This window comes from Rhinoderma darwinii, chromosome 9 (assembly GCF_050947455.1).
Source record: "Rhinoderma darwinii isolate aRhiDar2 chromosome 9, aRhiDar2.hap1, whole genome shotgun sequence".
Classification (NCBI taxonomy): domain Eukaryota; kingdom Metazoa; phylum Chordata; class Amphibia; order Anura; family Rhinodermatidae; genus Rhinoderma; species Rhinoderma darwinii.
In genome coordinates, this window is record NC_134695.1 from 82,869,248 (window position 1) to 82,895,647 (window position 26,400).

The 26,400-nt window shown below is 41.5% G+C and overlaps 1 protein-coding gene across 1 annotated transcript in view; it reads left to right on the forward strand.

Moving 5' to 3' along the window:
- The window catches only part of ZC3H18 (zinc finger CCCH-type containing 18), a 39,782-nt gene extending 15,144 nt beyond the window's left edge, over window positions 1–24,638 (forward strand). Inside the window, exons 3-10 of the mRNA XM_075836803.1 lie at window positions 320–404; window positions 10,380–10,522; window positions 10,894–10,986; window positions 11,860–12,017; window positions 13,447–13,479; window positions 21,151–21,265; window positions 23,552–23,820; window positions 24,614–24,638. Coding sequence (XP_075692918.1) covers window positions 320–404; window positions 10,380–10,522; window positions 10,894–10,986; window positions 11,860–12,017; window positions 13,447–13,479; window positions 21,151–21,265; window positions 23,552–23,820; window positions 24,614–24,638 — 921 coding nt within the window. The remainder of the gene's footprint in view (window positions 1–319; window positions 405–10,379; window positions 10,523–10,893; window positions 10,987–11,859; window positions 12,018–13,446; window positions 13,480–21,150; window positions 21,266–23,551; window positions 23,821–24,613) is intronic.
- The last annotated feature ends 1,762 nt before the right edge of the window (window positions 24,639–26,400 follow it).

Sequence of the window (26,400 nt, forward strand, 5' to 3'; positions counted from 1 at the left end):
GTTACAAAGTGGAAAGTACAGAGTCTCCAGCAGCACAGTGTATTTCAGGAGAGGAGTGTGCTGATGTTGGGGGGGGGGGGGGGGGGGGCATGGTGATGTTAGCGAGGACAGGGCTGAGAGTTGAATACTGGAAGAAGCAGCAGCACAGAGTATTTTTGCTGATACCACCACTGACGCCGTGTACTCGTATTACTGTTGTTTTGTCCTGTTATTTGCTCTCATTGCAGGAGCCGGAGTTGTAGCTGTGCAATAATCCAGGCCGACTTTCATTATATCCGGACTCTGAGCACATTTTTATCTTCTTTATTTCTTCCTGCAGGATGACGACCTCGAGGAGGGTGAAGTGAAGGATCCAAACGACAGAAAAACCAGACCCCGGCTGACCTGCCGCTTCTTCATGAAAGGTCAGGACCTGGTTTGTCCAGCACTTCATGTAAAGCTTCTCGTCTGTTGTCAGCAAATTCCCTCCTAAGTGACCCGCAAGTCCTAACACTGACGAGGACGCGCTGCCCCCGGGCGCCATAGAATACATAGAATTACAGTCAGCTGCTGCTGTTCTATAGGGTCATGGATAGAGGACTGGGGCGGAGGGTGAATACGTTCCTAAATTGCCCCCCACCGCGCCTCCCTTCCCCGATTCTCCACGGTTTTATTTCTATCAAGTTGCCTCAGTGTCATGATATAGATTATACAATAAGAATTCCTGTAATCTGAGGTCGGGTAATTCAGAGCTCCAAATGTGAAAAATCTCTTCTAGTCCGTGACCTCAGCGGTGAGGTCGTCGGTAGCCGGGTCGCCCGTAGTGAGGTCATTACTGCGGTCAGAGGCTGGTTACTATTAATGCACCAAAGTTGTGTTTAGTCGCAGTTTTTTTTAATTTGAAGCAGTTTAGGATGTTTCTCTGCCCTCACCAGTGAGTTTATATATATATATACACGTTTCTATATCTTTCCAATAATCCAGAAATCTGTCCATTCAGCACATATCATGGTCCCGTTCATGTCCGATTAAGGCCCCATGCACACGACCGTAAAAATCGTCCGTAATTGCAGTCCGCAGTTACAGACCCATTCACTTCTATTGACCACAGACTCCTTCCCGTATATCTGCGGGAAGGTGTCCGGGCCGTAGACGTGCACCGCAAATGATAGGGACGTGTCTGTTCTTTTGCTTCTTCCCGGCAGTGCTCCCATACTTTATATGGGAGCATGGGCTGAAAATGCAAGTGGCTGTCCGCGGCCGGCCGTGTGCACGGGGCTTAAGGGAAATGAACTGTACTTTGAAATCGAGGGTTTCACTAGCGGGTGAGACTGTATATCTCTTGGTGGCTGGATACTGGGCCTGGCAGCCAGCTGAACGGGACCTGCTGGAGGAGCGATATAAGCTGCTGTCTGCTGCAGCTCTTATTATCCAATCAGCATTTTTCAGCCATGCTGATTGGCTGAGAGCAGCTGATTGGACGTGAGGATAGCGCTACCTATGTCCTTTTCAGCTGGATGCCGGGCACAGCGCTCCCCCTCCCCCCAAGCTCTGTTTCTTGGGGCTGAATAACAGGTTCTTCACGTTAAACATTATTACATTGGTGACGAGATAATGACAACCGTGCTGACCGGCATTACCACATTGCCCAGAATTTTCAATAGCCGTAGGGGCTCGTCCACACGTAACGGAATTACTGCATATTTTCCGTGCGGAATTGCGGACAGAAAATGCGCAACAGAATAAAGCAGCAGCAAAGTGGGTGAAATGTAACGAATGTCGTCCACGCGCTGCGTCAATATTCCGTCCAGAAATTCCTCCGCGGTGCGTAATTCTATTTCAAAGTGGACAGATTTCCTGCGGGGTTTTTTTTCCCATTGAAATCAATGAGGAACTACAATGTACTGCGGAAACGCTGCCGAATTTTACAGGGGTGGAAATGACATCACAGGAAGAAAAAATATTACCGTCACAGCGCTTGAAAAAAAATGGCGTAAAAAAACGCATGAAATAGTGAAGGAATTCTCCGCCTCAAATCCATTAGGTGTGGACAAGCCCTAATTGTTCTAGTTCTGTGCTGTGGTCTATTGTGACCTGTAACCTGCCCTTGTCCCTAATGTCAGGAGGTATAATCATCATCATCATCATCCTCCTCCTCCGCTGTATGCGTAATGGGAAGTAATAGTGATGGGTGGAGGGGATGTCGTTACAGGTGAATCACTTTCTGTTGTGTGAGGTTTCTGACCTTTTTGGGATTTTCACTTTTGAGTGATGTCATCCATTAGTAAATTCTACTCTGCCCCTGTCAGTGAGTTGGTTACATCCACACAGAGAATTGACAACATATCCTTTTATTTCTGTGTGTTAAATCACATCCAATCATGTATATCCCTTCCCCCACCCAAACCCCACATTCAGTGCCACCCATCTGTGGGATCAGGCTGTAGGGTTTTCAAGAGAAATGTCCGAATTTTGTGGGAGGTCACAGATTGACATGCATAGTGGAAGAACTGCAGCACAGAGTATTTCAGGAGACAAGTCCACTAAGCTTACGGGCAGCTGTATCCTGTCAACTTGTCATGTTAGTGAGGTCAGGACTGCATGTGTCCATATCAGAGGGGAATCGAGGAAATAGGGATGCGAGATACGTAGTGGAAGGATAAGGGTCTCCAACTGTGCAGAGTATTTAAGGAGGGGAGTGTGCTTATCTGTGTGGAGGGGCAGTGATCTATCCTCTATTGATGATGTTAGTGAGGACAGGACTGAATGTATCCAGACGAAAGGAGGGGAATGGAGGAAAGTGTGATGCCAGAGGCCGAGAGTTACATAGTGTAAGGATAAGGGGCTCAAACTGCGCAGAGTATTTAAGGAGCGTAGTCTGCTTAAGTTTGAGGGGGGCAGTGACCTATCGACTCTTGATGACGTTTTTGAGGGCAGGGCAGTGTTATGAAGGTAACAGAAGGCAGGGTTAGCCTGGCCCCACAGCAGCACAGAGTATTAATGAGCATCCCTTCTATATGGAGATGATATCAGGCAGCCAGTCACTCTGAGCAGTGTTTTTCCGCTGTGGACATGTGATGAAGTTTTTAGAATGCATTTTATTAAACAGAATAGGAGTAATGGAAAGAGCGATGACCTCAGACGCCGGGGATTTTAATAACCTGGCAGCAACAAGTGGCATTATTTCATAGCTGTGGGAAAAACCAGACTGTGGTCACAGCCATCAGGGCAGGGCAAAGGTGGCCGCTCTCCCTAATGACAGGAAGTGGCTGACAAGATCCACAGCAGCCAATGACAAGTGTGTCTTCCGTCTTTAAACTTTTAGCAGAATCTGATTGGTTGATATTAGCAGAAACACATTAAGCACAAAAACTTAAACTTTACATTTTCCCATTGACTTTGCCGTATGAGGGCTTTGTGTTTTGTGCTTTGTTCTTTGCAGTACAAGTTGTCGTTTTTAATGTAATGCACTGAGAAACTTCCAAAAATTATTTTGTGGGATGAAAAAAAAACCAGCAATTTCCCAATTGTTTTTATTTTTTCATTGATTTGAGGGGTGTGAGGGCTGATTTTTTTTTTTTTTTTTTTTTTTTGCGGGGTGAGCCGTAGTTTCTATTGGTACCGGTTTTGGGTCCATACAACTTTTTGATCTCTTTTTTTTTTGTAGGAGATGAGGTGACCAAAACCGACCAATTCTGGCGCTTTTATTTTATTTAGCGGTGGTCACCGTTCAATAATGTCATATTGTAATAGTTTGGACTTCTACAGACGCAGCGATACCAGTTATGTTTTTGTTTTTTACATTTCTTTGGGGTAAAATTGGGTAAAATGCGGGTTTTTGTACCTTTTTTTTTTTTTTTTTTTTTTTTTTTCTTCTAGGGGACTTGAACCAGTGATCTTTGGATGGCTTGCGTAGTATATTTATATATTGCCGTATATTGTGTTTTTTACCGGGCAGGGCTTAATAGCACAAAGGTGGCATGACCTGGGACTTTTTTTTTAGGCCCCCGGGCTGCTATGACCGTTGGCACGCCGCGATCATATCGTGGCGGGGGCAATGGTCTGTTGGAGCGGGCTACCTCCCGCTTTCAACAGCTTCAATACCGCGGTTGCTATTGACAGCGGTAACTAAGGGGTAATTTCCGATCCCAGCCGTTAGAGCAGGGTATCAACCGTAATATACAGATGGCACCCGCCGATCAGGGGCCAGATTTCCCTTTTTAGCTACTTGGCATGAAGAACTTGCTTGTCCGTTGAGAGCGGCTAAAAACATTAGCGCTGTACGTAAATATTAGACGCATTGATGATCCGGCTCTGTGGATTACACAATTACACACCATAAGACACGAACGTTTATGGCAACGTGTGGGCCGTGAGGTCCCTCCCCAGATTTCACAAATGTTCTATATATTTTTAGATGATTTACATTTCTGCAGAGATTTTTTCCCAGTTAATGTGATGCAGAATAGATGTTGGTATCTGGAGGACATACCTGTGTGGTGACACAATATCCTGCCCCATCCTCTGGATGTCGGCGGCTGCGTGGCAGGGAACGCTCTTGTAAACAGCCAGAGTGAATCACCTGCCGGTGTCACATCTACACGCAATGGGATTGATTTGCCTTTCCTCTACTGCAGTGATGTCACACCAAATCATGTTCACCTTTCATCACTATTTCATAGTTTACATAGAAAATGGGTCAACAACAAAAAGTTGTCACTTTGGAAATACCATACGTTACATACTTGACTAGTATGCCCTGCTTGTTCAGTGTCTGCCCAGACCTTGCTCTGGTGATTTGCATTCATTCTGGGATCTGTCGTCTTTATAGGAGCTCATCTATGTTAGGGGGTGTTTGTTCACATGCTTGCTGGATGTTTTCTAAAATAATCATCAGAATAGTGAGTGCTGCTCTGGAGTATAATACATGATGTAACTCAGGATCAGTACAGGATAAGTAATGTAATGTATGTACACAGTGACTCCACCAGCAGAATAGTGAGTGCAGCTCTGGAGTATAATACAGGATATAACTCAGGATCAGTACAGGATAATTAATGTAATGTATGTACACAGTGACTCCACCAGCAGAATAGTGAGTGCAGCTCTGGAGTATAATGCAGGATATAACTCGGGATCAGTACAGGATAAGTAATGTATGTACACAGTGACTCCACCAGCAGAATAGTGAGTGCAGCTCCGGAGTATAATACAGGATATAACTCAGGATCAGTACAGGATAAATAATGTAATGTATGTACACAGTGACTCCACCAGCAGAATAGTGAGTGCAGCTCTGGAGTATAATACAGGATGTAACTCAGGATCAGTACAGGATAAGTAATGTAATGTATGTACACAGTGACTCCCCCAGCAGAATAGTGAGTGCAGCTCTGGAGTATAATACAGGATATAACTCAGGATCAGTACAGGATAAGTAATGTAATGTATATACACAGTGACTCCACCAGCAGAATAGTGAGTACAGCTCTGGAGTATAATACAGGATGTAACTCAGGATCAGTACAGGATAAGTAATGTAATGTATGTACACAGTGACTCCACCAGCAGAATAGTGAGTGCAGCTCTGGAGTATAATACAGGATATAACTCAGGATCAGTACAGGATAAGTAATGTAATGTATATACACAGTGACTCCACCAGCAGAATAGTGAGTGCAGCTCTGGAGTATAATACAGGATATAACTCAGGATCAGTACAGGATAAGTAATGTAATGTATATACACAGTGACTCCACCAGCAGAATAGTGAGTGCAGCTCTGGAGTATAATACAGGATGTAACTCAGGATCAGTACAGGATAAGTAATGTAATGTATGTACACAGTGACTCCACCAGCAGAATAGTGAGTGCAGCTCTGGAGTATAATACAGGATGTAACTCCGGATCAGTACAGGATATGTAATGTATGTACACAGTGACTCCACCAGCAGAATAGTGAGTGCAGCTCTGGAGTAGAATACAGGATGTAACTCAGGATCAGTACAGGATAAGTAATGTAATGTATGTACACAGTGACTCCACCAGCAGAATAGTGAGTGCAGCTCTGGAGCATAATACAGGATGTAACTCAGGATCAGTACAGGATAAGTAATGTAATGTATGTACACAGTGACTCCACCAGCAGAATAGTGAGTGCAGCTCTGGAGTATAATACAGGATATAACTCAGGATCAGTACAGGATAAGTAATGTAATGTATGTACACAGTGACTCCACCAGCAGAATAGTGAGTGCAGCTCTGGAGTATAATACAGGATGTAACTCAGGATCAGTACAGGATAAGTAATGTAATGTATGTACACAGTGACTCCACCAGCAGAATAGTGAGTGCAGCTCTGGAGCATAATACAGGATGTAACTCAGGATCAGTACAGGATAAGTAATGTAATGTATGTACACAGTGACTCCACCAGCAGAATAGTGAGTGCAGCTCTGGAGTATAATACAGGATATAACTCAGGATCAGTACAGGATAAGTAATGTAATGTATGTACACAGTGACTCCACCAGCAGAATAGTGAGTGCAGCTCTGGAGTATAATACAGGATGTAACTCAGGATCAGTACAGGATAAGTAATGTAATGTATGTACACAGTGACTCCACCAGCAGAATAGTGAGTGCATCTCTGGAGTATAATACAGGATGTAACTCAGGATCAGTACAGGATAAGTAATGTAATGTATGTACACAGTGACTCCACCAGCAGAATAGTGAGTGCAGCTCTGGAGCATAATACAGGATGTAACTCAGGATCAGTACAGGATAAGTAATGTAATGTATGTACACAGTGACTCCACCAGCAGAATAGTGAGTGCAGCTCTGGAGTATAATACAGGATGTAACTCAGGATCAGTACAGGATAAGTAATGTAATGTATGTACACAGTGACTCCACCAGCAGAATAGTGAGTGCAGCTCTGGAGCATAATACAGGATGTAACTCAGGATCAGTACAGGATAAGTAATGTAATGTATGTACACAGTGACTCTGTTTCAGCGATTTATTCTATATATAAAGTATAAAACGTTCAGAGATTCATGTAGGATTATGTTGGCCAATGCATGAGAATGTTTCTGATGTGACTAGCTTTCTAACATTTTCTCTTAGTGGATTCTCATCAGGAATTTTTTTTCCTTTGGTATAATCTGTCCCAATGATTTTCATAAAATCCAATCTTCATTTGTTGATCAGCGTAATCGCACAATTGAGATATGTGGGAGAGCTGTGTAGATGGACAGTGTAAAAAATTGAGGTTTTATTCTGGTTGCCATGACTACGTCCAGGGTTCTATACAGATACGTGTTTTGTATTTTCTCTTTTTTTATTTTTAATTTTGTGTATATTTGTATATCAATTTATACATATAGATATATACTGATGGAGAGGGAACCTCCATTGTTTATCCCAAACTAAAAAATTGGGCCTAAGGCCTCATGCACACGACCGTATTTTTTCCCACCCGTAAATGCTGGCGTAAATACGGGTCCGGTGTCACACGTATTCCACCCATTTTGCACCAGTATTTACGAACCCGTGCTCGTAAATATGGGTCCGGTGTCACACGTATTCCACCCGTATTTACGAGCACGTTTTTGGCGGCAAAATAGCACTGCACTAATCAGCAGCCCCTTCTCTCTATCAGTGCAGGATAGAGAGAAGGGACAGCCTTTTCTGTAATAAAAGTTAAAGAAATTCATACTTACCCGGCCGTTGTCTTGGTGACGCGTCCCTCTCTTCACATCCAGCCCGACATCCCTGGATGACGCGGCAGTCCATGTGACCGCTGCAGCCTGTGATTGACCTGTGATTGGCTGCAGCGGTCACATGGCCTGAAACGTCATCCAGGACGTCAGGCCGGATGTCGAGAGAGACGCGTCACCAAGGCAACGGGCGGGAGACCGGACTGGAGGAAGCAGGAAGTTGTCGGTAAGTATGAACGTCTTTTATTTTTATTTTTTACAGGTTTATACTGATCGGTAGTCACTGTCCAGGGTGCTGAAAGAGTTACTGCCGATCAGTTAACTCTTTCAGCTCCCTGGACAGTGACTATTTACTGACGTCGCTTAGCAACGCTGCCGTAATGACGGGTGCACACATGTAGCCACCCGTCATTACGAGAGCTCCATAGACTTCTATGGACTGTCCGTGCCGTTATTACGGCTTGAAATAGGACATGTTCTATCTTTTTCAACGGCACGGGCACCTTCCCGTGAGAAAACGGGAAGGTACCCGTCGCCAATAGAAGTCTATGAGCCCGTTATTAGGGGTCGTAATTACGACCCGTAATAACGGGAGTTTTTACGGTCGTGTGCATGAGGCCTAATAGAAACCAGTTTTGCGTTCTATTTTAAAAGGGTTGTTCGAGATTAAAAACAGGTTTTCTTTTTGCCAGACACAGCACCCCGCTTCTCTATGGTCATGTCTGGTATTGCTTCTTAGCTCCATCCACTTATTTACCAGATGTCATTTGCTCCTCGCTCAGGATGCAGATCTTCTTTTTGCTCTTAGGTTCATTCACACAAGTATGTTTGGTATCTTTAATGTATGGATCCCTTACACACATCTCATAATATCTTACAGATCTCGATTTTTAAACATTTTCACAGGTTTTTGAGGCACATGGACTGCAGTTCGGGTTCTTAAAGGGGTTCTCCACTTTGGACAATCTCTACTTGTTAGAAGGGTTCCTTGACAATAAGCTGATCAGGGTGTCCTCCTGCTGGGACCACCAGCGATCAGCTGTGATCTGTGGAGGAACCTGGCAGTAAGTGTTCAGTTTCTCTGCAGTGCCACCACAGGGGAAATTAAGTATTACCGTGTCCATTCATGTCAATGTGTTGTCTGTGTAATACAGGACAGGTCCTCCAGAGAGAGAGAGAGAGAGAGAGAGAGAGAGACGCTTTTTGCAACCATTTTCACCAAGAGATGAGGATCCTGAACAGAGGACCCCCCTCTATTAACTCAGGGTTCACTGATGGGGTGTATGATTGGGTTTTCTAAACTGGACACCTCCTTTCATACAGACCTTGATTGTAGTCTCCACATCTCATGTGTCTTCCAATCCGGAGCTGCAGCAATGGAAATTTCCTTTCCCCTTGTCCTTCTCTGGGTAAGACGGGGTTAACTAGACAGCCGTGTGCTGAATGCTATCATGTGTAGATCTGGCCCCGCCCCCGTCATGTCTATTGTGTGAGTTCTTTCTTTAGTGCCGTCCGTCGGCTGTCACTTCCTTCATGCTGCCGGCCGGTGTGTACAGCCTCTTGTGGGCGGGCAGCTTCATTGCTTGACTCTGGTTTTTCCCCAGTGTACCTTTGATTGATTTATTTATTTTTTGGTCATACCTTTTGTACGCGGTCATGTGAGCGGAATTTTTTAGTTTTTTACACAATTGCAATAAACTATTAACAGGTTCTAGCCTAAAGTCCATACAAAGAATGTGAGCTTTGTCCTGTCCCGTGCATCTTCTGAAATTGTCCTCATTGTCTAGAAGGATTCAGTAAAATTCTGCGTTTTTTTTCCAGAATTTTTGTTTTGTGATTTTCGATTTTCTGTTTCTCTTTCGTCTGTCCCGCTAAAAAAAAAACCCACAAACCCACAAATAAAAATGTATTTTATGGCACGTAGAGAATTATTCTGTACATTTTTGGGGGGGGTTGAATAATCTGGTTTGTGGCCATCATGGCTGTCAGTGCCCCCTAGTGGCTTAATTATCATGGAGATATGAAGTATCTAATGTTTTTCGAAGTCTGTGATCCCTTTTATATAGATATAATCTACATGGAAAAAAATGGATACTTTGCTTTGTTCATACATAGTGTCTTCTTCTTTAGTCACATTCAAAGCTGCATTCAAAACTCCCTCTTTGGAATCAGGTGGTTGATGTACACTTCACCATCCAACGTGATCTTGCTGTTTACCGCTGACTTTATAAGTGTCATCTGAGCTCCCACAATGCACTGTACTCTGAAAACAGGTTTCTGAATGCAGCTCTGGATGTGATTGGAGTGTATAGTTACTCAGTGTATTCGTAGGTTCAGACAGTGGTTTCAGAGTTTTCCTCTATAACTGGAGACTTATTCTGAAATCTTTTGAGTCCACCGCAATATTATAGAATTGTTTTTTTAATCGGACATCCCATAATCCGGAAGGTTTGATAATCTGGCACATGATGGCAGCAGAATCTGTGGCAGCTCCTTTCCTCTTTTTTTGGGCATTATTTTTGAAGGTTCACTATTGTTCTAAGTATCTGCTCTCCTATGACCACCGGATAATCTAGAATATTTGATGATCTGGTCCCATTAATGTCGGATTAGAGGGATCTTCCTGTACATGTCTTATGTATGACCTGCCACTAACAACCATTCTGTCTCTTTTAGGGAACTGCACGTGGGGAATGAGCTGTCGGTTTCTACATCCCGGAATGAACGATAAGGGAAATTATTCACTCATCACTAAACCAGACCCCTTTGCCCCAAATGGCACCTCTGCTGGAGGGGCCCCGCTGGCTCAGAACCCCTGGGTAAGATCTGCAGTGTTGTGTCCCCTCCACATCCGGTCATACGCCAAGTGTCATGAGAATAACCTATTATCCGGCCTCCTATCCTCAGTGTGTAACTTATTACAAGGTGGGATTGACGGGGTTTCTTCTATATGACAAAACCTGTGATGGTCTTTATAGAAGTTTACCCTGAGATGGAAGGACTAGCGCTCGTCATGTCTGTCCGGGATGTCGCCATTCAGCGTAATATTCTCCTCTGCTGTTCTGCATGGACGGCAGCGAGATGGATCCCCCAAATCTTCTGGATTCTTTGCAGAATTATGATTTTTGGAGTAAGAATTTTTACTCGATATTGAAATAATGTAATACAAATGTACGTTTCCCTTCTACAGGGGGCTCCGAGCTCTGAAGAACTGCTACTTCCTCCAGTCCAGGAACCCCCTTCAGAAAGCGCCTGGGAAAGAGGGCTCCGACACGCCAAAGAGGTAACGAACAGCGGTAGTATGTAGACGTGTTGGGGCATATTTAAGGCGTCGTTAGATTGACTTGTGTTTTTTGTGACAATTCTCACTTCCCAGAAGAAAACCATTAGGAAAATGTCATTTGGAGTTAATTTGCAGATTCTCTGATGTAAAGGGGTTTTAGCTGAATAATCCTAAACCTTTGCGTTCATTGTTTTATTCTTCCATTGCATCTAAAATAAAATATAAGCAGCTTTGCAAAGAATTTTGATTTTAAAAATATCCTACCGTTTTGTGCATACGGCTCCTATGCCGACCAATGTGTTTCTACATGGGTACAAACATACCCTGTGTACCATACGCCCTATCACCGCCTGCTTGCTGGCTTACATTGGGTATCTATCTGATCTTGGAAAGCTGAATTGCAGCCAGTGTGACCACCACCCCCACTTTACGCTTTCAGAGGGGTTCTCTCTCCGCTTTCTAAGGCCCTATTCACACAGGGTATTTTTGCTGGCAGAAAAATCCTGGGATTTTGAGGCCGCCTACTGTTGTAATCAATGGGATGCTGTCTCTGACGTTTTTTTGCTGCTGATTCTGATGTTGTTTCCGCGTCAAAATCGCCGGCCAAAAACTCTGTGTGAACTGGGCCTAAGTATCCAGGATGGCCGATCTGCTTCAGTGTGTTTCCAGGGTGGGCAGTATAAGCCTGGGAATGCTGGGTGGCCATATTGCTGGTTACCCAGCTTTCCAATAAACTGAGACCATGCTGCTCGGCACCGCACTCAGGTCTTTATAGTTCTATATTGGAGGTTTTGGACAGTCTTTGTTGCTGTGAATTATTTTCCAATCCACATATTTTATTTATTATTATTATTATTTTTTTTTTCAATTCAGGTGCTGAAAAAAGCCACAATACGGAAAGAGCAGGAGCCCGACTTTGAAGAGAAGCGTCTCACGGTCACTATTGGGGAAGACGAGAGAGAGTTTGATAAGGAGAACGACTATTTACGGGACTGGAATTATCGGATCACTAGAGAAGTTCGTGAAACTGGGTGCGTACACGTCAGACTCCGATTCTTACTGCAGGACTTTTTCATTCATTTATTTGGGTTTTTTCTGGTTGCCCTGAGATACAGCATAGAAGTATTTCCCGGAGTCAGATGAGTGAGTACTCCTGGCTGTATCCCTGACCAGAAATAAGGCAATGAATCTGAAATTCCTTTAGTCCGGCATCCTATAACACAGAAAATCTCATAATCCGGAACCTGTTTCTAGCGTAGAAGTCCACACATGCTAAAAACTTGTCATTTCATTTTTTACATCAAGCAGCACTGAGGCAGGACACGAAACTGTGTTCTAATGGATCAGAGTTTAATAGATTATGTCCATCCTAATATGTTAAGCAATAGTCAGCAATCTATAGCCATGGCATAAAACTATGGCCTTGAGATCGCTCCCTTAGGCCTCATGCACACGACTGTAGCCATGTGCACGGCCGTGATTTTCGGGTCGGCCGGCCCCGGAGTGTCACCCGCGAGCCGCCCGCAAATCGCGGGCTGTGCACATGGCTGCGGCCATTATTTTCAATGAGCCCGGACCACAGAAGACGCCCGTAATAAGACATGTCCGTTATTTCTGCGGTCTGGGCTCCGGGGCCATGCACGGACCGTGGAAGCCATGGTCGTGTGCATGGCCCCATAGGAATGAATGGGGCCGCAATTCTCCAATGGATTTTCGGGGGAATTGCAGCCGCAAAAGTACGTTTGTGTGCATGGGACCTTAGGGTATGTTCACATGCAGTGTTTTCAGGCGTTTCCCGGGGCGTAAATGCTTAAAAAAAAACGGAAGCTGAACACCTCCAAACATCTGCCCATTGAATTCAATGGGAAAAATGGTGTTTCGTTCAGACGGGGCATTTTTTTACGCGGCCGTTTGAATAAACGGCGCATAAAAAAACACCTGTAAAAAAAAAGTGCGTGTCACTACTTGAGCCGCTTTGGAGCCGTTTTTCATTGTCGATAGCAAAACCGCTCCAAAAACGGCTAAAAAAAAAAAAACGCATCAAAAATACTTTGATGCTTTAAAAACAGCTGAAAATCAGAGGCTTTTCCCTTGAAAACAGCTCCGTATTTTACAGCGGTTTTTACTTTATCGTGTAAACATAGCCTTAGGCTGCGTTCACATGTGCAGTTTTTGATGCAGATTGTTAAGCCAAACACAGGAGTGGATACAAAAGAGTTTAGATGTAGTAGTCTTTCCTTTATGCTTTGTTTTTGGATCCAATCCCGGCGTTGGTTGCTAAAAAAAAAGAAAAAATCTGCCTGAAACTGCAGGTGTGAATAAGGCCTCATGACTTCGCTAATCTCGGTCTGTAATAAAATTCTAGCAAAGCCAGGAGTGATTAATATTAGAAGATTTTATTGGATTTAGATTTGCTTTTAAACCTGTATTTATCTCTGTTTTATTTTCCTTTCTTTCCAGAGAAGTGGAATTTCGAGAAACTGTGACCCATGGGTATGTGACCTTCTATTATTATGACTTTATGCCAGACATCACTGTGCACATCGGATGCAGGAAAATCTGATCCATTACAGAGAGGCAATCAGCGGTCATGCGATCATTTTTAGTGCCCCGTTGAGGTCTATATTTCCGCTCCCCGCTCTGACTTACGGCGTTGTACCAGGGAGGTCCATCCTGTTCTTCTCATCATGCGCACATAGGACATATGACAGGGCTAAATAGCCGAAATAGATGTCTCTACTGAAGGGCATCGTATTCTAGAGCTAAACTCGTAGGTGCGCTGTTAAAATAAAGTAGACAAATGTGCCCTCATCCCCCGAGTCCTCTCAGTTGGAGCGCTCATGTCTGTATTTTATAACACTGTGGACTCCCTTTTGTAGCAGTAAGTGCACCTCACGGCCGTGTTCACACAGAGTTTTTGCAGGCAGAAAAATCTACCTAAAAAAACGGGCAGCGAATAACGCTTTCTCTGCCTCCCGTTGATTTCAATGGAAGGTCAGAGACGAAACCGCGGGAAGAAAGAGCATGTCGCTTTTTCTTCCCGCAATCCTTTTTTTCCGCTCGCGGGAGAAAAACACCTCCACCACTGATTAAAATCAATGGAAGCCAATTTTTGAAAGTTTTTTCGGCACAGCTTCCACGTCAAAAACAGCGCCAAAAAACGGTGTGAACTACCCCTCAGTCTAAGGCTACATTCACACGAGCTTATCAGATAAATGCGCGTGAATCTGGTACGGGTGTGCGTTGCATTGCGTTATGCATCAGTGTGCTTTGCGAGTGGCATACGTTTTTCACGCGCTTGGATCGCACATCTTTTTTAATTTTTTTTTCAAACAAATTGATGTGCAAATAACACACCCATTGACTTCAATAGGTGCGTGAAAATGCACCAATCTAGGACATGCTGGGAGTTTCACACAGCGGTCTCTCGCTGCGTGAAAACTCACATATGTGTGAACGGCCCCATTGAAATTAATGGGTCCATGTGTTGTACGTGATTTCCAGGCGCAGCACACGGACGTTGTCCACTCTGACAGCTCGAGAGTATTTGCTAAAGGGCAGAGTATCGTATTTGTATATTCTACGGTCACTGCTTAAGGGGTAATTTTAAGGCCCTGTTCACACAGCAGAATTTTTGCGGCGGATTCCGCCACAAAATTCAGCCTCCCATTCATTTCAATGGGAGTCGGACACTTCTTTTTCCCGCTAGCTGGTATTATTTTTTCTGCTGGAACCTTTCATTGAAGTCAATAGGAGGAGGAATCTTCCTGCTGACGGCAGAAATAATTCTGTGGCGGATTTTGGGGCGGGACCGCCATGCAAAAATCCACCGTGTGAATTTACCCTTTTAAAGAGAAAGTTGTTCACTCATTAAATTGTTACTTTGTAAAACACATTTTTATTCGATTTTTCACACTTTTCCAGTTCTTTGAACGGTACCAGCAGTACATAGATGCATGCATACATTCATACTTGGATACATTCATACTTGGATACATTCATACTTGGATACATGCATGCTTGGATACATGCATGCTTGAATACATGCATGCTTGGATACATGCATGCTTGGATACATACATACATACATACATGCTTGGATACATACAAGCTTGGATACATACATGCTTGGATACATACATACATGCTTGGATACATACATACATGCTTGGATACATACATACATGCTTGGATACATACATACATACATGCTTGGATACATACATACATACATGCTTGGATACATACATGCTTGGATACATACATACATGCATGCTTGGATACATGCATGCTTGGATACATACATACATACATGCTTGGATACATACATGCTTGGATACATACATGCTTGGATACATACATGCTTGGATACATACATACATACATGCTTGGATACATACATTCATACATGCTTGGATACATACATTCATACATGCTTGGATACATACATTCATACATGCTTGGATACATACATTCATACAAGCTTGGATACATACATTCATACATGCTTGGATACATACATACATACATGCTTGGATACATACATACATGCTTGGATGGATACATACATACATGCATGCTTGGATGGATACATACATACATGCATGCTTGGATGGATACATACATACATACATACATACATGCTTGGATACATACATACATACATGCTTGGATACATACATACATACATACATACATGCTTGGATACATACATACATACATGCTTGGATACATACATTCATACATGCTTGGATACATACATTCATACATGCTTGGATACATACATTCATACATGCTTGGATACATACATTCATACATGCTTGGATACATACATACATGCTTGGATACATACATACAGACATGCTTGGATACATACATACATGCTTGGATGGATACATACATACATGCTTGGATACATACATACATACATACTTGGATACATACATACATATATACTTGGATACATACATACATACATGCTTGGATACATTCATACATGCTTGGATACATACATACATGCTTGGATACATACATACAGACATGCTTGGATACATACATACATGCTTGGATGGATACATACATACATGCTTGGATACATACATACATACTTGGATACATACATACATATATACTTGGATACATACATACATACATGCTTGGATACATACATACATACTTGGATACATACATACATGCTTGGATACATACATACATACATACATACATACATACATACATGGATACATACATACATACATGGATACATACATACATACTTGGATACATACATACATGCTTGGATACATACATACATACATGCTTGGATACATACATACATGGATACATACATACATACTTGGATACATACATACATACATACTTGGATACATACTTGGATGGATACATACATACATAAATACATACATACTTGGATAGATACATACATACTTGGATAGATACATACATACATACATACTTGGATAGATACATACATACTTGGATAGATACATACATACTTGGATACATACATACATACTTGGATACATACATACATACATACATACATACATACATACATACATACATACATACATACATACAGACTTGGATACATACATACATACATACATACAGACTTGGCTACATACATACATACATACATACTTGGATACATACATACATACATACATACTTGGATACATTCATTCATACATACATACATACATACATACATACATACATACTTGGATAGATACATACATACATACTTGGATACATACATACTTGGATACATACATACATGGATACATACATACATACATACTTGGATACATACATACATATATACTTGGATACATACATACATACATGCTTGGATACATACATACATACTTGGATACATACATACATGCTTGGATACATACATACATACATACATACATGGATACATACATACATACATACATACATGGATACATACATACATACTTGGATACATACATACATGCTTGGATACATACATACATGCTTGGATACATACATACATGGATACATACATACATACTTGGATACATACATACATACATACATACTTGGATACATACTTGGATGGATACATACATACATAAATACATACATACTTGGATAGATACATACATACTTGGATAGATACATACATACATACATACTTGGATAGATACATACATACTTGGATAGATACATACATACTTGGATACATACATACATACTTGGATACATACATACATACATACATACATACATACATACATACATACAGACTTGGATACATACATACATACAGACTTGGATACATACATACATACAGACTTGGATACATACATACATACATACATACTTGGATACATACATACATACATACTTGGATACATACATACATACTTGGATACATTCATTCATACATACATACATACATACATACATACATACATACATACATACTTGGATAGATACATACATACATACTTGGATACATACATACTTGGATACATACATACATACTTGGATACATACATACATACTTGGATACATACATACATACATACTTGGATACATACTTGGATGGATACATACATACATACATACATACATACATACTTGGATACATACATACATACTTGGATACATACATACATACATACAGACTTGGATACATACATACATACATACTTGGATACATACATACATACATACATACTTGGATACATTCATACATACATACATACATACTTGGATAGATACATACATACTTGGATACATACATACATACTTGGATACATACATACATACTTGGATACATACATACATACATACATACATACATACATACAGACTTGGATACATACATACATACAGACTTGGATACATACATACATACAGACTTGGATACATACATACATACATACATACAGACTTGGATACATACATACATACATACATACATACAGACTTGGATACATACATACATACATACATACATACATACATACATACATACAGACTTGGATACATACATACATACATGCTTGGATACATACATACATACATACATACATACATGGATACATACATACATACATGGATACATACATACATACTTGGATACATACATACATACTTGGATACATACATACATGCTTGGATACATACATACATGCTTGGATACATACATACATGGATACATACATACATACATACTTGGATACATACATACATACATACATACATACTTGGATACATACTTGGATGGATACATACATACATAAATACATACATACTTGGATAGATACATACATACTTGGATAGATACATACATACATACATACTTGGATAGATACATACATACTTGGATACATACATACATACTTGGATACATACATACATACATACATACATACATACATACATACATACATACATACATACAGACTTGGATACATACATACATACAGACTTGGATACATACATACATACATACATACTTGGATACATACATACATACATACTTGGATACATACATACATACATACATACTTGGATACATTCATTCATACATACATACATACATACATACATACATACATACATACTTGGATAGATACATACATACATACTTGGATACATACATACTTGGATACATACATACATACTTGGATACATACATACATACATACATACTTGGATACATACTTGGATGGATACATACATACATACATACATACATACTTGGATACATACATACATACTTGGATACATACATACATACATACAGACTTGGATACATACATACAGACTTGGATACATACATACATACATACTTGGATACATACATACATACTTGGATACATACATACATACATACATACATACTTGGATACATTCATACATACATACATACATACTTGGATAGATACATACATACATACTTGGATAGATACATACATACATACTTGGATACATACATACATACATACTTGGATACATACATACATACTTGGATACATACATACATACATACATACATACATACAGACTTGGATACATACATACATACAGACTTGGATACATACATACATACAGACTTGGATACATACATACATACAGACTTGGATACATACATACATACATACATACAGACTTGGATACATACATACATACATACATACAGACTTGGATACATACAGACTTGGATACATACATACATACATACTTGGATACATACATACATACATACATACTTGGATACATACATACATACTTGGATACATACATACATACATACTTGGATACATACTTGGATACATACATACATACATACATACTTGGATACATACATACATACTTGGATACATACTTGGATACATACATACATACATACATACATACTTGGATACATTCATATATACATACATACAGACTTGGATACATACTTGGATACATACATACAGACTTGGATACATACTTGGATACATACTTGGATACATACATACAGACTTGGATACATACTTGGATACATACTTGGATACATTCATACATACATACATACATACTTGGATACATTCATTCATTCATACATACATACATACTTGGATACATTCATACATGTGTAGATGAACGTGGATGCAGCCATGGAAACCTGAATGTAAACCTCCATTCTTTACACTGCTGACCGATTCGGAGAGCTGTGCACAGTACAAATGTGATCTCTATTACAGGATGAATATTCGATACAGCATTATTTATAAATCGCTCAATTTCTATTGCTTTTCTTTATTGGGTCACCTCATAGATGCTCTCAGACGCCATGTACACGGAGGCTGCACACACAGTCCCTATGACTCTGTGCTACGTTGTACGGCACCTTCTCACTACTCTGTACTATATATTCCCCTTTGTAATGCGGCATCTGATGGAGCGTTCTGTATGAGATTGGAGCCAGTAGTCGCCCCACAGATTTCTGATTTCCATACAGCTCGGAGCCGTGTCCATGAGGCTTTATACCAGGAGGTCTGTCTGGTCACGAGCTCCCACAAAGCCTTTGTAATAGGAAGGCACCAATGTTGCTGCATTTAGAAGGCAGATAGGATTTTCTAGCTCTATTCCACTAGAATTCACCCCCGATCTTCAATACAATGGTTAAGTTTTGGAAAGTACACAAAGTTAACAACGTGCGTTTACTACTGAGCGCTCCTGAGTATACAAAGCAGACCACGGCCACGTGCTGAGATTTATTACTGTTTATAGCTGTGTATTAGAACGGTCTGTACGTGTCCGATGATAACTGAGCACAAGTTTGATCCGGTAGGTTACAGGCTGGAGACGTAAAAGCCTTTATGATTGCACTGTTGCTATATTTGTACTGTCGTGTTTTCTATAATAAGATTTTATGAACCAGAGTTTAATACTTCAAAAGTGGAACTTTCCATTGTCTGCGGAGAAAGGGTCTGCGGTGGGGGATGGGGATACATCATTGCGGTTTTGCCAATTTGGAACAGACGCCATATTTATAGATCTCCCCCCACCACTGTTACCGGCACAAGCAACCGGTTTCATTTATAACAGGTGCCGTGGCCTATGACTATTATTTTTCCACCAGTTTCATATATAGTGATGTGGCTTTTTTAGTCTCCCTTGCTGCTTTCCTCTACAAGCAGACGCCATATTGAGGATCCCTTTCACTCTACTTGTTTTGTGTCCTTTTTGTTGCAAAATTTCCACATTGACTTCAGTGAATAATAAAAGTTGTATGATGCCCTGCATTTGCGTGTCGTGCTCCCATATAAAGTATTGGAGCACGGTCCGTGAAAAGCAAAAGAACGGACATGTCCTAACTTTTGCCGTACACTTTTACAGCACGAACACCTTCCTGTCAATATACGGGAAGGTATCCGTGGTCAATAGAAGTGAATCTGTCCGTAATTACGGACGATTTTTACGGCCATGTGCATGGGGCCTTAATAGCGGTGTAAAAACTGATTGTGGCTTTCCGTTCTGTAGAAAAGTTTCTTTAAGAGAAAAGTGTTCAGATGTTTGCTACTAAGCTGCAGGTGTCTGTGACACTAAACGTCTGCTTGTAAGGCCTTGTTTTCCATGATTTGACCCTTCTTTCATATATATTTTTTCCAGCCCCGATCCCTTTGCTGATCCCTATTATGACCTTGAAATGGAGAGATACTGGCGTGGAGGACAGTATGAAAACTTCCGTGTACAGTACACAGAGGCAGAGCCATATCGTTATAGAGTATGTACCTGTAATATTGGGGTATAACCAATTGCCACATTTACTTCTGCATTTAATCATTAGTTTTTTATTATAAAGAAATGCAAAGCTTTATTGTACACTGCCGTTATATAGGATATGTCTAGTGAAATGTGGGGAGGAAAGTATAACTAACTATTGTCATGTTTTGGGAAGTAATTCTTAAGGCCTAATTTTTTTTCAACAGTTGATAAATATATTTATCCATTTAAACAGTAACTGTGTACATACATTACATTACTGATCCTGAGTTACATCCTGTATTATACTCCAGAGCTGCACTCACTATTCTGCTGGTGGAGTCACTGTGTACATACATTACATATCCTGTACTGATCCTGAGTTATATCCTGTATTATACTCCAGAGCTGCACTCACTATTCTGCTGGTGGAATCACTGTGTACATACATTACATTACTTATACTGTACTGATCCTGAGTTACCTCCTGTATTATACTCCAGAGCTGTACTCACTATTCTGCTGGTGGAGTCACTGTGTACATACATTACATTACTTATCCTGTACTGATCCTGAGTTATATCCTGTATTATACTCCAGAGCTGCACTCACTATTCTGCTGGGGGAGTCACTGTGTACATACATTACATTACTTATCCTGTACTGATCCTGAGTTACATCCTGTATTATATTCCAGAGCTGCACTCACTATTCTGCTGGTGGAGTCACTGTGTACATACATTACATTACTTATCCTGTACTGATCCTGAGTTACATCCTGTATTCTACTCCAGAGCTGCACTCACTATTCTGCTGGTGGAGTCACTGTGTACATACATTACTTATCCTGTACTGATCCTGAGTTACATCCTGTATTATACTCCAGAGCTGCACTCGCTATTCTGCTGGTGGAGTCACTGTGTACATACATTACATATCCTGTACTGATCCTGAGTTACATCCTGTATTATGCTCCAGAGCTGCACTCACTATTCTGCTGGTGGAGTCACTGTGTACATACATTACATTACTTATCCTGTACTGATCCTGAGTTACATCCGTTATTTGAAACATCCAGAGCTGCACTCACTATTCTGCTGGTGGAGTCACTGTGTACATACATTACTTATCCTGTACTGATCCTGAGTTACATCCTGTATTATACTCCAGAGCTGCACTCACTATTCTGCTGGTGGAGTCACTGTGTACATACATTACATATCCTGTACTGATCCTGAGTTACATCCTGTATTATGCTCCAGAGCTGCACTCACTATTCTGCTGGTGGAGTCACTGTGTACATACATTACATTACTTATCCTGTACTGATCCTGAGTTACATCCTGTATTATACTCCAGAGCTGCACTCACTATTCTGCTGGTGGAGTCACTGTGTACATACATTACTTATCCTGTACTGATCCTGAGTTACATCCTGTATTATACTCCAGAGCTGCACTCACTATTCTGCTGGTGGAGTCACTGTGTACATACATTACATATCCTGTACTGATCCTGAGTTACATCCTGTATTATGCTCCAGAGCTGCACTCACTATTCTGCTGGTGGAGTCACTGTGTACATACATTACATTACTTATCCTGTACTGATCCTGAGTTACATCCTGTATTATACTCCAGAGCTGCACTCACTATTCTGCTGGTGGAGTCACTGTGTACATACATTACTTATCCTGTACTGATCCTGAGTTACATCCTGTATTATACTCCAGAGCTGCACTCACTATTCTGCTGGTGGAGTCACTGTGTACATACATTACATATCCTGTACTGATCCTGAGTTACATCCTGTATTATGCTCCAGAGCTGCACTCACTATTCTGCTGGTGGAGTCACTGTGTACATACATTACATTACTTATCCTGTACTGATCCTGAGTTACATCCTGTATTGCACTGCAGAGCTGCACTCACTATTTTGCTGGTTATTTGAAACATCAAGGTTCTCAATAGACCAGAATGCAAATTGCCAGAACAAGCAGACACTGAACAAGGAGGGATTCCTGGGAGATTTCAGATCTGAAGCTTGCAGACATGTGAATACATCTATTGAGTGACCATATTAAACATTGTAAATAAAGACAGCGGTGACTATTGTCTCTATGATGACATGTAGAAGTTAACACTGGTGGAGAATGTATAGGATTTGTCCTGTCCAGGCCCACCGGGTTTCTAGTCCATTCTACCCATTGGTGCCAGGAAACCTCTTGTGCCTTTCTCTTCTCCAGGATTTTTAGGCCTTTGCATTTTTGCACTAAGATCTCTAACACCTTCTTTCTCTCCACTCAGGAAAGGGAGCGGGAGCGTGATCGGGACAGAGACAGACAGCGAGACCGAGAACGCGAAAGGGACAGAGACCGAGAGCGTCGTCAACGGGAAAGAGAGCGCGACAGAGAACGGGAGCGAGACAAGGACCGTCAGAAGAGGAAAGATGAATGGGAGAGAGATCGAAGCAAAAGGGACGAGAAGGAGCGACAGAAAGATAAGGAGAAGGACAAAGACAAGGAGAAGGATAAGGAGAAGGACAAAACCAGGATAAAGTCTCCACTTCTACCGAGGTTAGTGGTCATTGCTTCCGGTGTATATGACTGGTGCCAGGCTGGTAAATGGTTAACATGCAAGGTATCGGTAAGAAAACAGAGGCTCCTATCCGTCATCCAATGCATTGACCTAGAAAGCCACCAGGCCACAAGTCTCAAATCACTTTCTACAGATCGGTGTGATCGATCACTGGGGTCCTGTGTGGTCGGTTCTACATGACTGATACATGTTCCACCCAGTTTGAGCCGTTTTACTGTTGGCATTGAGATATAACCTATTTAAACGGATTCTCCAGTATCAAAAACCGTGTGCCATATTAGTGAATTATGAGTTAATAGACTAGGGAGTCCCTTGTTTATGATCCTAATCTCTCGGCCATAGTGGAGAGCGGCTACAAAAATTGTCCTTCCCTCTTGAGGTCCTGTACTGCACTATATAGAAAACCCATTGATCTAAATGGACACTGTGTAGTACTTAATTTCCCCTGTGGTGGCGCTGCAGGGAAATTGAACACTTACTGCAAAATTTCCGTTAAGATTTTAGCTGATCACTGGGGGGCCTCTAGACCTGCGATGACTTGAGGTGAGCCGCTGTTTATGCCAAGTATATGGGGCTACAGATGATAAGCAGCGGCCAAACTCCTGATCTCTGGAGACTTTTGTGTTGCTCAGGTTAAGTCCAACCGTTCTGATCTATTTCCCCCCACTGAGATGGTTGTTAGATCTTTCCGGATATTTACTGTTTATGGGCAGTTTAACATCATTACTTTGTGTTTAAAACAATGTCTAAACCTCCACATTCCACTTCCAGGAACATTTATGGCATCCTGTTCTAAATCCATAGCATTAAGGGGTTTTCCACCTTCTGACAACTGATGACCTATCCACCGGATAGGTCGTCAGTATGTTATTAGTGGGGGTCCGACACCCGGACCCCGCACACATCACCTGGTCCGGTGCCTCCCTGCACCGGACGTACATGCCAGAAGCGGTTTGCTCCGGCCACGGAATAGCGGCTGAGCGGCAGTACTGTTCAAGTGACTAGGAGCGGACCTGCAGTTCTGCAGCACGGCCACTATGCTATGTACAGAGCCAACTGCTTCCGGCTCCGTACATAGCACTATGTGCCATCACAGCCAGCGGAGCGGCTGATCGGTGCGGCGTCCGGGTGTCGGACCCACACCTATGCTATACTGATTACCTATCCGGTGGATAGGTGATCAATTGTCAGAAGGTGGAAACACCTTTAATATGGAGTTGGTTCCCTCTTTGCAGTAAATCTTTCAGTCTTCTGGGGGCTCTATAAGATTTTGGGGTCTGTGGGAATTGTTGCACAATAATCCAGACGATCATTTGTAAGGTCAGACACTGATGATGGAGGAGGAGGCCGGGCTGGTAATCTCCATTCTAGTCTGATGTAAGTGTATACTGTACATTTAAATGCAAATAGAGCTTAAAGGGAAATTGCACTTTCATTGATGATGCCCTATCCCGGTCAAAAGGGTCAAGTATTCAAAAACTAAATTTTAATCCCCCTGCATTGTTTTTCTGGGCTGGCACTGAGTGCAGGTTTGTGATGTCTTCATGATAGTCCAGATTTGTATTCACAGTGCTTTTAGTTGTCATTGGAAGTACAGGATAAGTAATGTATGTATAGTGACACTACCAACAGAATAGTGAGTGCAGCTCTGGAGTATAATACAGAATATAACTCCGGATCAGTACAGGATAAGTAATGTATGTACACAGTGACTCCACCAGCAGAATAGTGAGTGCAGCTCTGGAGTATAATACAGGATATAACACAGGATCAGTACAGGATAAGTAATGTAATGTATGTACACTGTGACTCCACCAGCAGAATAGTGAGTGCAGCTCTGGAATATAATACAGGATGTAACTCAGGATCAGTGCAGGATAAGTAATGTAATGTATGTACACAGTGACTCCACCAGCAGAATAGTGAGTGCAGCTCTGGAGTATAATACTGGATGTAACTCAGGATCAGTACAGGATAAGTAATGTAATGTATGTACACAGTGACTCCACCAGCAGAATAGTGAGTGCAGCTCTGGAGTATAATACAGAATATAACTCAGGATCAGTACAGGATATGTAATGTAATGTGTGTACACAGTGACTCCACCAGCCGAATAGTGAGTGCAGCTCTGGAGTATAATACAGAATATAACTCCGGATCAGTACAGGATAAGTAATGTAATGTATGTACACAGTGACTCCACCAGCAGAATAGTGAGAGCAGCTCTGGAGTATAATACAGGATGTAACTCAGGATCAGTAATGTATGTACACAGTGACTCCACCAGCAGAATAGTGAGTGCAGCTCTGGAGTATAATACAGAATATAACTCAGGATCAGTACAGGATAAGTAATGTAATGTATGTACACAGTGACACTACCAACAGAATAGTGAGTGCAGCTCTGGAGTATAATACAGGATGTAACTCAGGATCAGTACAGGATAAGTAATGTAATGTATGTACACAGTGACTCCACCAGCAGAATAGTGAGTGCAGCTCTGGAGTAGAATACAGGATGTAACTCAGGATCAGTACAGGATAAGTAATGTATGTACA